The following is a 14,000-nucleotide window of genomic DNA, read 5'->3' on the forward strand; positions in this document are numbered from 1 at the left end:
ATCCCAGCTATTTGGGAGGCTAACGCAGGACGATCGCTTGAGCCAAGGAGTCCCAGTCTGTAGTGTCCTGTGATCAGTCCATTCAGCCTGGACACCATAGCAAGATCCCCATTTTTTTTTTTTTAATTGTCTTTTACAGTCTTTTGGTTTTTAAAATAGTTTGAAAAATTAAATATTTTAGGAATTTAACAAAATAAAGTTTAAGCAATTTCGCGATGAAAGATTTATCCCCTGGAAGGGAATTCATTATACTCTTTCACTGAGTAATTTGTACAAAGGCATTCAGTATTTAAGTTAGAATGCATGAGGTCCAGTTTTAATAGCTTACTAAAGAATCTTCATTTCCTAGGAAGTTGTCATTTCCCCAGTAAGAGCTTTTTTGTGACAATTTAAGTCATCTAATTTCTTCCTCTTCTAATCTTTACAAGACCTGGACCAGTTTTTGAAGGAATAGAGTCAACCTGTTTATTGGAAAAACCCTGTATTTATTACATGAATGTTTAGTCTTCTTTTGAATGGTTTTTTTTTTTTTTTTCAGTATGTAGTTTAGTGGACAACTGTCACTATAAAATATTGGTAATTTGCAAGATTTCTAAAGTTGTTATAACCTACAGGGAAATTATTTACTATATTTAAATTCATATTCTCACTCATTTAGCAGAAATGTTTGATCTCCTGTGTGCTAGGCACAGGTTCAGCCACTGGAATTAACAAACAGTCCTACCCTCATGATGGATGGAGTACATTCTACTTGGGGAGGGGAAAAATGTGTGTGTTTGTAGGGGGACAGAATATACATACACACATGCACAATAGATGTGTGCATATACACCAGATATATATGGAATATATAGTGTGTCATATAGTTGAGCTGGGGAGAAAAAGCAAGAAAGAAGGATGAAGAAGCAGTTGAGTGTATTTTTTGGTAGTGTAATTAGAGAAGACTTACTGAGAAATAGTAAAGATTGGAAGGAGTAAGCCATGTAACTCTCTAGGGGTAATAGCGTTATAGGCAGAAAGTGCCAAGATCCTGAAGTAAGAACAGGCCTGTCATGTGCTAGGAGCAACAAAGAGCCAAGGTAGCTGGAGCCATACTACAAGAGCTAGAGTAGTTGGAGATGAGATCAGAAAGTTAACAGAGGCTGATCAGTGCCTCATTGATTATTTTCAGGACTTTGGCGTTTACTCAGATTGAGAATGAAGCCATTGCAGGATTTTAAATAGAGGAGTGACATAATCTAGCTTACTCTTTAAAAGGCTTACTCCAGTTCCTGTGTTGAGAATGAACTGTTGAGGATTAGAGTAGAAAGAGATGAGGGTAAAAGCAAAGAGATCTGTTAGGAAGCTATTTGAGTAATGCTGGTAAGAGATGATAATGATAACTTACACCAAACTCAGGAGAAGAGATCAGATTCTGGATGTTTTATAGCTTCAACAGGATTTGCTATTATTAGGTAGAAAAGAAATATGACTTCAAGGATTTGGGCCTGAGCAAAAAAAAGACAGGAGTTGCCATCTAACAAAATGGGCAAGACTGCTGAAATTTTGGTGAGGATTTCAGGAGCTTATTTGGGAGATTCCTCTTAAGCCTTCCAGAGATGTTAAATGGGCAGGAAGGGTTCAAGAGAGGTATCCTGACTAAAGGTAGAAATTTGGAAATTTGCAGTATATAAATGGAATTTAAACCTATGAGACCAGAATAGAACACCTTGGGGAATGAGTATATGTGGAAAAAAATGACCAAGTCTTAGAGCACTCTCAACATTTAGAAGCCTGGGAGGTGAAGATGAGTGACCGGGAAAGTAGTAGGAAAACCGGATTAGTGTTGTATCCTAAAACCAAGTTAAAGGGTTTTTATCTAGTAGGAAAAGTGTTTATTTGTATCAGATGCAATTGATTGGTCAGGTGAATTAAGGTCTGGTAAACATTTGTTTTAGCCATGTGAAGAACAATGATGGCTCGACAAGCTGTTTTGATGGAATGATGGGCTCTAGAGCCTAGAATGGATTCCAGAGAGCATGTAGCAAGAAATTTGAGACATTGAGTATAAGCAACTCTTTGAAATAGTCTTGAAGAAGGAAAAATAAAACAATGGGAGACCATGGGGTCAGGTAGTAGAATGCTTGAATGCTGATAAGAATTATCCAGTGGAGAGAATAATTGCTGAAGTTAAAGACAGAAGGGAAAATTGTTGGGACATTCTTGTGGACTGTCTTCTAGTGTACAAATGGTCTTAGCTAGGGAGATACATATGGTGTGATTGCTGGTTGGCATAAGGGTCCATTTGAGATGATGAATTTAAAGGGAGACTAGTCAGCAGGCTTTGTGTTTTTTTTCCCTACCCATTTTCAGCTCTATGTGTGCAGGTAAAGAGTCTAATTTAACCAAGATTGTGATTAAGGGTATTTAGCTGGCTAAGAAGGAAAATAAAAACACCAAGAGCTGAGGGACAGTGGATTCAAGACATAATGAAAGGTTTGGAGAATGGAGGAGTCAGGGTTGTTGGATTGTTCTGTAGTAGAGGGTGAACTGAAAAATAAAGAATGGCGGTTGGAGAATGGAGTATTTGAAGTTGAGGTTATGGAAGGATTGCAATTACCGGTAATAATAAGGTCTACGATGTAACCAGAAAAAATGAATAGCTGTGGTAGGATAGAAGACAAGCTGTTTGAGGAGAGGGGTTAATAAATGAGAGCACAGGAGGGTCATCTGTGAGCATATTGAAATCACCAAGAACTATGTCAAGTGTTGTAAAAGAGTGTGTGAAAGTTGACAGAGGGACTGAAATCTTCAAAGAATGAAAGGGAGTGATCTGGTGGTCACTACTAACTAAAGCAGTTAGATAGTTGAGATGTAAAACTTTTTAGGGAGGAGGGAGAGATAATAGTCTAGGATAGCATTGAGGAGCAAGATATCTTATCCCCGTCCAAGCCTAATGATATTGATGGGTGTGAAAAGACTTGAGATGTCTACAAAGGGAAGCAGTCTATCAAAAAAAGAAAAAAAATCAGGATTGATTATCACAGTAAAAAAAAGACATGATGTCTTTGTAAATGGATAGTCTTGGTTTCAGATTCGTTCATTACATATTGGAATAAACTCCAGTATTAAGGCACTTTTTGTAATTTTTTACTTTAATCACCATTCTAAGGAAATTAATTTCTGAACCACTAAGCCCAATATTGTAAAAGATTTTTAAGTTCACTTTGATGTTAATGCTATGTAATTGATTAAATTGGAAAATCAAGACTTGTAAAAGCCTTAAAAGTAAGCATAGTATATACATGTAGTTACTTGGTCTCCTTTTAATTTCATTGGTATTATAATTATTTGCCATTTCTGTCAGTGTCATTACAGTCAGATATACACAACGTGAAGTAATGCTTAGTCTGGGGGAAGAGCTTGTGGGATTTCCCCCATCCTGCTTCCCCTTTTTCAGTTTTCCTGGCTATTAATACTTCTTTTTCCAGGCCGGGCGCGGTGGCTCAAGCCTGTAATCCCAGCACTTTGGGAGGCCGAGACGGACGGATCACAAGGTCAGGAGATCAAGACCATCCTGGCTAACCCGGTGAAACCCTGTCTCTACTAAAAAATATTAAAAAAAACTAGCCGGGCGAGGTGGCGGGCGCTTGTAGTCCCAGCTACTCGGGAGGCTGAGGCAGGAGAATGGCGTAAACCCGGAGGCGGAGCTTGCAGTGAGCTGAGATCCGGCCACTGCACTCCAGCCTGGGTGACAGAGCGAGACTCCGTCTCAAAAAAAAAAAAAAAAAAACTTCTTTTTCTATTAGAACTTTAGATTTGCTTTGTCTGGGTTGGTTTGTGGGTTTTTTTTTTTTTTTTTTTTGAGACAGGATCTCACTGTCTCACCCAGGCTGGAGTACAGTGGCATGATCTCAGCTCACTGTAACCTCCACCTCCTAGGCTCAAGTAATCCTCCCACCTCAGCCTCCAGAATAGCTGGGACCACAGGCACACACCACCACATGTATGGGGTTCTTTTGTTTGGTTTTTCACATGAGATTGAATTAAATATATGAATTGAGGAAGGGTGTAAATCTGTGATATTAACTATTCTTTATTATAAAAACTGAGATAGCATGTCATTTGTTCAGGTCATTTATGTCATTCGGTGTTTTAAAGTTTTCTTGTGTATATATCTTGTTGAGTATATTCCTAGATATTTTCTTTTTGTCGCTATTGTAAATGGCATTTTTTTCTTATGTAAATCTTCTGATTAAAGTATATATGTAAAATTTGATTTTCCCAACCTTACTAGATTATAGATTATTTTATAATTTTTACTGTCAAAATTTATATTTTTTTGCAGATAATCATTTCATCTCCGTATAATGATCATTTATGTTTTCCTGTCTTTCATGTATGCAAATTAGTTCCCTTAACTAATTGCATTGAATTTCTTATTTTTTCTTTCATAGAAGAGCTGGATATTCTTTCGCACAGTTATGGCAGACAAATTAACGAGAATTGCTATTGTCAACCATGACAAATGTAAACCTAAGAAATGCCGACAGGAATGCAAAAAGAGTTGTCCTGTAGTTCGAATGGGTAAGCTGTTCTGTGGATCATTTAAGTATAAAAGAAAACCATAGAAGAAATCAACTGGTTTGATAGTTCTTTATGGGTATTAGCATATACTTGTGTTCACCATTAGTTTCATAAACTGTGAAGACAAGAAAACTAGTTTGTTCTAAATTTCTTTTATTGCTTTGTGACTAAAGGATCCTATTTTTAAAAGAAAGACCAAATTGTAGAATAATACATCAGTATTTAAAAGTGTATTAGATGTGAACTCAAAGCAGAGTTCAGCTTACTGATCTTGAAATCTACAAAACCTTATAATTATTTTAATATTATATATAGTAATTAATTGTAATTTAATGGGAGATGGGTTACAATAAACTTTGACAGTATTTTCATATTTAAAAAATGAACAAAGAACTTAAGAATGACTATTCATAAGGTTAACTATACTTTGAAGATTAGATAAATTTCCAACAATTCAATTGAAAAATTACTGGTCATCCTTAAGGGCTATGTTAAGTAATTGTAAATGTACGAATGAGGCATAGAATTACTGAATCTTAAAATTAGTGAAACTTAGAAACTTTAGTTGTCATCTGTTATTGTCTCCTTTGCTATTCAGAAATTCCATTATCCCTAATATCATGTTTAATTTTAGCTGTATATTAGATGACTGCATACCTTTTTGGAGTTTTACTGATCTGGCTACAGTAGTTCATTCTTTTCGTAGTCTGTCTTACCATTTTCAAGGCATATTTTGTTTTTTGAATTTAAAATTTAGGTTAATCAGCTTAAAAATATTTCAGGATATATCATATTTTTACTAACATATTTTCTTCCCCAGTAGTAAATTAAGTAAAATAAATATAAAGTCATCTCCCTGTTATCAAACAAGGATATTCATATAAGTGATTAGAAATCTGTCACCACAAAGCACTGATTTAAGGCATTGTCTCAAATGTATTTCTTTGTGTGGCCTTTGTTTTTGAAAATCTGCTTCTGTATGGAAATTTAGAACTAGCATTGCCTAAATAACAGTATTCGGAAAATCAGAAGATAAAGGGGAATGGCTTAATTATATCTTTTCCTTTACCAGGAAAATTATGCATAGAGGTTACTCCCCAGAGCAAAATAGCATGGATTTCCGAAACTCTTTGTATTGGTTGTGGTATCTGTATTAAGGTAAGTAATATTTTATTTACTGGATCAAATGTGTAACCTAAAACTGAAATCTGAAAATTCTGGGTACTATGCTCTAACTTCTTTAAGTGAGGCAAAGTATAAAGCAAATGAATAGAGAATGTAAATTTAGGAAAGTGTTATTCTAATATCAGTGACATTGTTGCTTTTTTAAATTAATTAAAGCACCCCTTTTAAAAGTTTCTCTTGCTGTACTCTATAAAGCCATTTCCAACCAAAATTTCTCTTTTTCTCACCTCTTTATAAGGACATTACCATCACATTACATGTTTCTTCTAAGTCCGTATTGAATTTTAAATTCACACCTTTTAAACAGAAATGCACACAGCCAAAAACTTTAAAATTTAGCCTAATTCTTAAGTGTTTCTTCTATTGTATTACACATGCTTCTATTGAATTTTCCCAATAGTATAATACTTAAAATAGCTCAATTATTAATAATTTTTGTTGCCTTGAATAGTTTGATTAGGCTTTTGACCCTTGAATGGTAAATTTCCAACTTTAGTTCATAAATTTAGGAGCTAATGTGTAACGTACTTAATTTAGATCTTTCTGTTTGTAGATAATATAAAAAGGAGCTTCACCAGAGTTCAGATACCACGCTATTGTTCAAGTAAATCATGTATGTTTCACATTAGTGTCTGAATCCTTGTTTAAGTATCCAGAAAGGTTGTGTGGATACCTGAAACATTTTCACTTGCTTTGAAAATATAAACAGGAAGCATTCCTTCCAGCAAATATTTACTAATCTCTTATTGGATACCTGCCTGTACCCTGGGTGCTGGGAATCTGGTTTTGAGCACTAGCGTATCTATTCTCTTTCTTTGCTGCTGTAAGAAAATTAGATTAATTTAAAATTTAAATTTTGGATGCACTCGAGTGGCTCAAAACATACTGATGAGATGATTCTCTGAGAGTGGGGAAGTAATGTATAATTCCTGAACACTAAGATATTATAATGCAACTCATATATAAACAGTGGATATTTTTTTCCTTGTAGAATTAAAGAAGTTTAAATCACTTGCAGCATATAAGCATTCTATGTACATTTAAGAGAAGAGGATAATGGAGGTAACTCCACTGAAAGAAAAATATAATTTGTAAAAACTTAATAGTTTTGGTTAGAGGGTGGAAATTACCCTCTTTATTTCTTTATTTTTTTTTCTTTATTAGAAAACGAGTAATTCTCTGTTTTTGTAATGTATAAAATGGAAATTCTCTGGAATCTCTAAACACAGAAACTTTGAATTGGTCGCCTGAGCTCATTGAACATGTCTGCTGAGCAGATCTCTAGTAATATGAGGTTATAATCTTTGCATGTACCTCTGTAGTTGCCTGTACTTATGAGAAATTTTTCTAGCCACATTACCATTCTTAAATGACTTTCCTGTTTTTGTCATTCTTGTTCCTTGGACAGTCATACAGTCAAATGTTATTTGAATAAGCCTATGTGTTTTGTTTTGTCATGTTGTGTTTTGTTTTTTAATGTGAATTGACTTCGAGAATTCAAGTATGTTTTTCATATAGGATAGATAAAAGTCATACTGGAAAGACATTAATCCCTGGTCTGTGCAAATGTGCTAGCTATTGGTGGGATGGAAATAGCCCAAAAAAGGATAAGATCCGTGACCTCAAACGACTTTACAAGGTATAATAGGAAGCATACAAGGGCAGTAATAATTGAAGGAAACAGAGGGAGAACATCTGTTTTGGAAAGAATATGAAGTCATATATTCAGTGACTTTTTTGTTGACTTGCCTCTTAGCCTCCCTTTATCTAATATGTTTTAACAAAACCAAGCGAAAAGCCTCAAGTTCTATAAGGTTTTTCAATAAGTATTAAGCGCACTCTTTAAATGTATAGGATTATGCCCATCACTGAAGGGAATATCAAGTTATAGTTGACCCATGAAATCACAGGTTCAAACTGTACAGATCTACATACACATGGATTTTTTCCCCCCAACCAAATGCCAACTGGAAATAGAGTATTTGCAGGATGCAAAACCGTTTTAGAAAGGGCTGACTTTTTCTTTTACTCAGGTTCTGCAGGGCTGACTGCAGGACTTAAGTATGTGCCAATTTTGGTGTACTCGGCAGTCCTGGAACAATTTTCCCCGCATATACTGAGAGACAATTGATATGATTCTAATGTTCAAGGAACCTTTTATTTTTAAGTAAATGGTAAAAGGAAATTTAACAATATTTCACATATTTATGAAAGTCCTCGTGTTTAGAAGATTGCTTATAAAAATATTTTTAATCCATTTTAGTTATGTGTATATGTCTACAAATTAATACAAAAATTAATTTTTTAAATAACAGAAATGTCCCTTTGGCGCCTTATCAATTGTCAATCTACCAAGCAACCTGGAAAAAGAAACCACACATCGATATTGTGCCAATGCCTTCAAACTTCACAGGTATATTTTCACATCAAGATTCCTCTTCTGTCGAGTTAAGCGTAAAATACATTTGGGATTTTAAGAGAAATGCAGAAGTTGGGGGAAATGCTATTAACCAGTCACTAAAGGAAAATACAGTATTATAACATCATGCAGAATCATACTGTATATGTCTGTGGTTCATTCTGGCTAACATTGCAATTATCTATGGGACTTTTTAAAGCTACTAATGCCCAGCTTTCAGCCCAGTTTAATTACATTGTCGGGTCTGGACCTTAGTATATTAAAAAGTCCCAGGTGACTCTAATATACAACTAGGACTGAGAGTCACTGTTGTTCCTAGTACCCTTATCCCCAGAATAACTTTTAAAGGAATTTGCCTTTGATTTTGTTTATCCATTAATTTGATGAGCTACAGAGAATACCACTTTGAGTTTGGACATCATAATAATACAAGTCACAAATCCTTAGTTTGGGATTTTTCTCTCCTGAACACTAATACTTTGAATCTAGGAGTCTAGATTTTACTAATAAAAAAGTATTTCTTAACCTGCCAGCTTTAAGGAGCCTACTGCAGCAGGGAGAATGAAGTGGAATATTTCTGATTGATGTGGCACTTCTCTCCTTAGTAAGTAAATGGCAGGCCAGAAAAGAAAGACATTGTGAGGGTGCACCTGCTATGTAATTATTACCAAAGCATTTTGTTATACATTAAAACTGAGCCTTACATGTAAAGAAGAAATTTAGTTTAGAATGGACTTTGAAAACTGAATAAATAAAACTTGGAATAATGTTGTTTATGGATGCATTTCTAACAATTAACAGTGTAAGTTTATCTTGGCTCTTTTTTTTCTAATAGCCAATAATATCTGGTATATGTTTCTTAACTTATTAATGGATGTATGTGAAGTGGAAGTGCATTAAAATATATCATTCTGATGTTATGTGGCTTTTTCTATGTAAGTCTGAGTTTTATTATTTTTGTATACTTGTAACAGGTTGCCTATCCCTCGTCCAGGTGAAGTTTTGGGATTAGTTGGTACTAATGGTATTGGAAAGTCAACTGCTTTAAAAATTTTAGCAGGAAAACAAAAGCCAAACCTTGGAAAGTACGATGTACGTATTATCACCTTGTAAAAATTAATATCATGAGTCAGTTTTTTGAGATTTTGTGGGGTAGGTGATATGTGTATTTCTAAAATATTCTTATTTTCAGGATTATTTGTGGAATTAATGCTGCGAAATTTATAAATAAAGCTCTTTTGTACTTTTTAACTAAAAATCTGTTAATGTTACTTAACTGAAAATTCTGAGTTGTTAAGCCTTGATCTGAAGCAGAATTCTGCTTGATTCTGCTGTATTACACATGTTTCTATTTAATTCGTCCCAATAATGTAAAAATAGCTCAATTAGTTTTTGTTGCAGTGAATAGTTTGATTAGGCTTTTGACTTATGAATGGTAAATTTCCAACTTTAGTACATAAAGAAATTTAGGGGCCACTGTGTAATGTTCTTAAGTTAGATATTTTTATTTGTAGATATTATAAAATGGAGCTTCACCAGAGTGTGAATGCCACCCTATTAATTGTTCAAATAAATCATAAGTGTATTTTACATTTCATTTCTGAATCCTTGGTTAAGTATCCAGAAAGATTTCTTGGATACTTGAAAACATTTTCACTTGTTTTGAAAATATGAGCAGGAAACATTCCTTCCAGCTTAACCTCTTATTAGATGCCTTTCTATGTCCTAGGTGCTGGGAATCTGGTTTTGAATAACATAGTATCTGTTCTGTTTTCTTTCTTTGCTCTTACAGGGAAAGGAGACTTTTATTAATTATGTTCGCCTCCAATCTTAAGTTAAAAGCCACAAGTATTCTATTTGCATATATGTTCTATTTCCTATATCATTCGTCCTCTTCGTATTACTAAATTCACGTGATTCTGTATTTTTTTTTTTTAGGATCCTCCTGACTGGCAAGAGATTTTGACTTATTTCCGTGGATCTGAGTTACAAAATTACTTTACCAAGATTCTAGAAGATGACCTAAAAGCCATCATCAAACCTCAATATGTAGACCAGATTCCTAAGGCTGCAAAGGTCGGTTTTTGATAGAGGGAATTTAATGGATATTGGTAGAAGTATAAAAGACATATCAAAATAAATGTGTTTTACTTTGTGATTCTTTCTTAATATTGAAAGAAAATAGTAACTATTTTTGCTGTATTGTGGCAGGGGACAGTGGGATCTATTTTGGACCGAAAAGATGAAACAAAGACACAGGCAGTTGTATGTCAACAGCTTGGTAAGTGTTTATTTTGTGTGTGTGTGATTGTGTGTATATATACACACACACATATAGATATATATGTATGTTTTTGTTTTTGTTTTTGTTTTTGAAACGGAGTTTCACTCTCGTTGCCCAGGCTGGGGTGCAGTGGTGCAATCTTGGCTCACAACAACCTCCACATCCCGGGTTCAAGCGATTCTTCTGCCTCAGCCTCCCAAGTAGCTGGGATTACAGGCACGCACCACCACACCCAGCTAATTTTTTGTATTTTTAGTAGAGATAGGGTTTCTCCATGTTGGTCAAGCTGGTCTTGAACTCCCAACCTCAGGTGATCCACCCACCTCAGCCTCCCAAAGTGCTAGGATTACAGGCGTGAGCTACTGCGCCCAGCCATTTTGTGTATATATTTCAGTAGGCCCCAAACTTAAGTGATGAAAGTACACATCTTTATGTGGATTCCTGAAATAAATGGGAAAATCTCCAGTAATTGTTATATTTACTTTAAACAATTTTCAACTGAAATAGCATTCAAACTTCAAACGATGACATGCAGTATACGTTTTACCTGGAAGAGGTGAAATACATTGAGCACAATGCCTCTATGTTCTTTGTAGATTTAACCCACCTAAAAGAACGAAATGTTGAAGATCTTTCAGGAGGAGAGTTGCAGAGATTTGCTTGTGCTGTCGTTTGCATACAGAAAGCTGATATGTAGGTTACTTTACAATTTTTGTTTATCTTCATCCATATTGTAGAGTTTTCAGTTGTAATGCTGCTAATAGAGGAATGGTTTTGAGAGAAATTAATAGAAATAGTATCTAAGGCCCTAATTTCAAGGTAGGATGTTGAAGCAGTTGTGTATCCACTACCCATTTTCCCTGTTATATTCACAGAGGAAAATCTTTATTTATTTAGATAGTTTATAACTGATTGATGCCAGAAATTTTTATATAAAGTCAGTTATTCATTATCTAAGCCCTCTTTTTTTGAGACGGAGTCTCACTCTGTTGCCCAGGCGGGAGTGCGGTGGTGCTATGTTGGCTCACTGCAAGCTCCACCTCCTGGGTTCACGCCATTCTCCTGCCTCAGCCTTCTGAGTAGCTGTGACCACAGACGCCCGCCACCACACCTGGCTAATTTTTTTTTTTTTTTTTGTATTTTTAGTAGAGACCGGGTTTCACCATGTTAGCCAGGATGGTCTCAATCTCCTGACCTCATGATCCGCCTGCCTCTGCCTCCCAAAGTACTGGTATTACAGGTGTGAGCCACCGCGCCCGGCCTAAGTCCTCTTTTTATGTGAAAAGATTTTAAGACTTTAGCCCTCCAGCCAGGCTAGCAAGCTTTTTAATATCTGAAGCAAAGCACGAGGTTTTTTAAATCACCGTAGATCACTCTGGCATGCCACGTGAGAGAGAGGAGAGGAACATTTCCTTCCTACGTTTAATGTCTTTCCTCCCAGATATTTATTGCTCCTTTTTCCACATTTCTGCCCTGTTGTCTGGTGAAGGCTAACTTCTCCACGAAGTATTCTATAAATTCTTGCAATACCCTCCAAAAAACTGTGCTTACATGCAGCTGACTTAAGAGAAAACTCTCCAAACTACTTGAGACTGTATCAGAATACTTTTTATGAGAAGTTACCAGTTTGTAAATTAGCCTAAACTGGTAGACCCTCTCCAAACTTGGTGTATAATCATGCTTTCTGTAATTTTTTTCCTTCTACTTCTGAACAGAATACAGAAATTTTTACCATTACAAATAGACTCTTCATTACTATTGGAGATTTTTGTTGTGGTTAAATCAGAAGCTCTTGATACTACAGTGCTTTAAAATAATATGCAAGGTAGAATGTCTTGTCTTTCAGACTTATTATATTTGCTTTTTTTATTTTTATTTTTCATAGTTTCATGTTTGATGAGCCTTCTAGTTACCTAGATGTCAAGCAGCGTTTAAAGGCTGCTATTACTATACGATCTCTAATAAATCCAGATAGGTAAGTAGAGATCTGGCATGTTACTGTGTTGTTTTGTTTGGAGATTTTTACAGATTTGTAAAGATTAAACACTGGGTCTGTCAATGTCATGTACATATTTTTTAATCTTCTTTGTTTATAGCTACCACCTAAATTTACTTTTATCTAGAACAGACGTTCTCAGTGCAAGATTCATTTGTTAACACCCCTGCTTCCAGGGAGCCTAGGAATATTCTGAAATCATTTGCAAATTCCATAGCTTTATAGGAAGTAGACCCTTAGCTTTTCCCAGCTATCTTTCTCTCTCTCTCTCTCTCTCTCTCTCTCTCATTTTCACACATAAACACACACAGGCTTAGAATTGTAAGAATCACTAGAGTAATTCTGGTTGTTTGGAATCTTACTGGGCAAAAGAAAAGAAAATTCGTCATAATTTCTGTTAGTATTCAAAATACCCTGTGTTTATAGGGTGCTTTTGTGGTTTGTAGAGTTTTCAAATTCATTACGTCATTTGATCCTCGTGGTTATCTTGTAGGAATCTTCAGATGGTATTCCTATTTTGCAAATGAAGAATAACGTCAAAAATCTAGTTGTTTGTTCTAGGTTACAAATTCACTGTATGACAAAGCTGTGACCAGACCCCAGGGGTTTTTTCTGTATAGCATTTTCTATATTATACTGCCTCTTCTGACTTAACAATTTAATAAACATCCTTTTAAATACATAGCTTATCTCAAATGGTGAAAAACTGAAGCATTAGAACTATAAAGAAGTGATAGGACCAGATGTTGATGGTTTCTGTAATAGGTCTTGGGTTTTAACATCCACTCATGGGCAAGAAGCAAGGTCTAGTATTGGAATTTCACACATAAAGTGCCAGGACTCTCAAAGGACTGCTTTCTCCCTAAAAGGGCAAATTGGAAACAACTTTTCTATCATTGCACGGAAATGTCAAGAAAGCAAATATCTATCATTCACTGAGCTCCCTGGAAGTGAAGGGATCACTGTCTTTCAAATCTCTCTTCATGGGCCAGCAGCTCGTCTGGCTGTGGAATTGGAATTTATATAACCAGTGGAATCTGTGAACCCTTCAAAGTGAGAAAGTAGTATTTTTAAGGGGTCTGGAACTTTTATGGTACATAGCAGAAGCAACGAACCAATGGCAATGGTTTCAACCCTGGTTGCACAGGATTCCTATAGGTAATGCCTCACGAGGACGAGCTTAAATTGTAAATTATAAAATTTATAAATTAGAGGAGGAAGCAGTCTACAAATTAGCCAGCAGATATTATATGGCAGCAGGATTCAAGAACTCTAGGTGAAATTTTAAGGAAGGCTATTAGATAATGTTCAAAATAAAATCTTTAAATAAAAGGATTCAAAACCCTAAGGATATAATGCTACCAAAAAAGCAATAGGTAGATGTTCAGAAACCCAAACAAATTTAAAAATTAAAAGCATGGTGACATTACAGATTCACTGAACATATTAGATGGGTGAGGGACAGCAGAAAAGTGCATTAGAAACCTGATCTGAGGAGTTACTAGAATATAGCAGAGAGAGAATAAAATTAAAACGTGGATGGAAGGTTC

The 14,000-nt window shown here is 35.3% G+C and overlaps 1 protein-coding gene across 2 annotated transcripts in view; it reads left to right on the top strand.

Moving 5' to 3' along the window:
• Window positions 1-14,000, top strand: part of ABCE1 (ATP binding cassette subfamily E member 1) — a 31,596-nt gene that overhangs the window by 2,076 nt on the left and 15,520 nt on the right. Inside the window, exons 2-9 of one of the 2 annotated variants that reach the window (XM_033215381.1) lie at window positions 4,437-4,566; window positions 5,639-5,724; window positions 8,067-8,164; window positions 9,145-9,262; window positions 10,109-10,246; window positions 10,382-10,451; window positions 11,051-11,147; window positions 12,340-12,429. In XM_033215381.1, coding sequence (XP_033071272.1) covers window positions 4,464-4,566; window positions 5,639-5,724; window positions 8,067-8,164; window positions 9,145-9,262; window positions 10,109-10,246; window positions 10,382-10,451; window positions 11,051-11,147; window positions 12,340-12,429 — 800 coding nt within the window. In that variant the 5' untranslated portion in view covers window positions 4,437-4,463. The remainder of the gene's footprint in view (window positions 1-4,436; window positions 4,567-5,638; window positions 5,725-8,066; window positions 8,165-9,144; window positions 9,263-10,108; window positions 10,247-10,381; window positions 10,452-11,050; window positions 11,148-12,339; window positions 12,430-14,000) is intronic. The other variant, XM_033215382.1, reaches the window with a different exon arrangement.

Source organism: Trachypithecus francoisi, unplaced genomic scaffold (genome assembly GCF_009764315.1).
Source record: "Trachypithecus francoisi isolate TF-2019V2 unplaced genomic scaffold, Tfra_2.0 Lachesis_group1, whole genome shotgun sequence".
NCBI classification, from domain to species: domain Eukaryota; kingdom Metazoa; phylum Chordata; class Mammalia; order Primates; family Cercopithecidae; genus Trachypithecus; species Trachypithecus francoisi.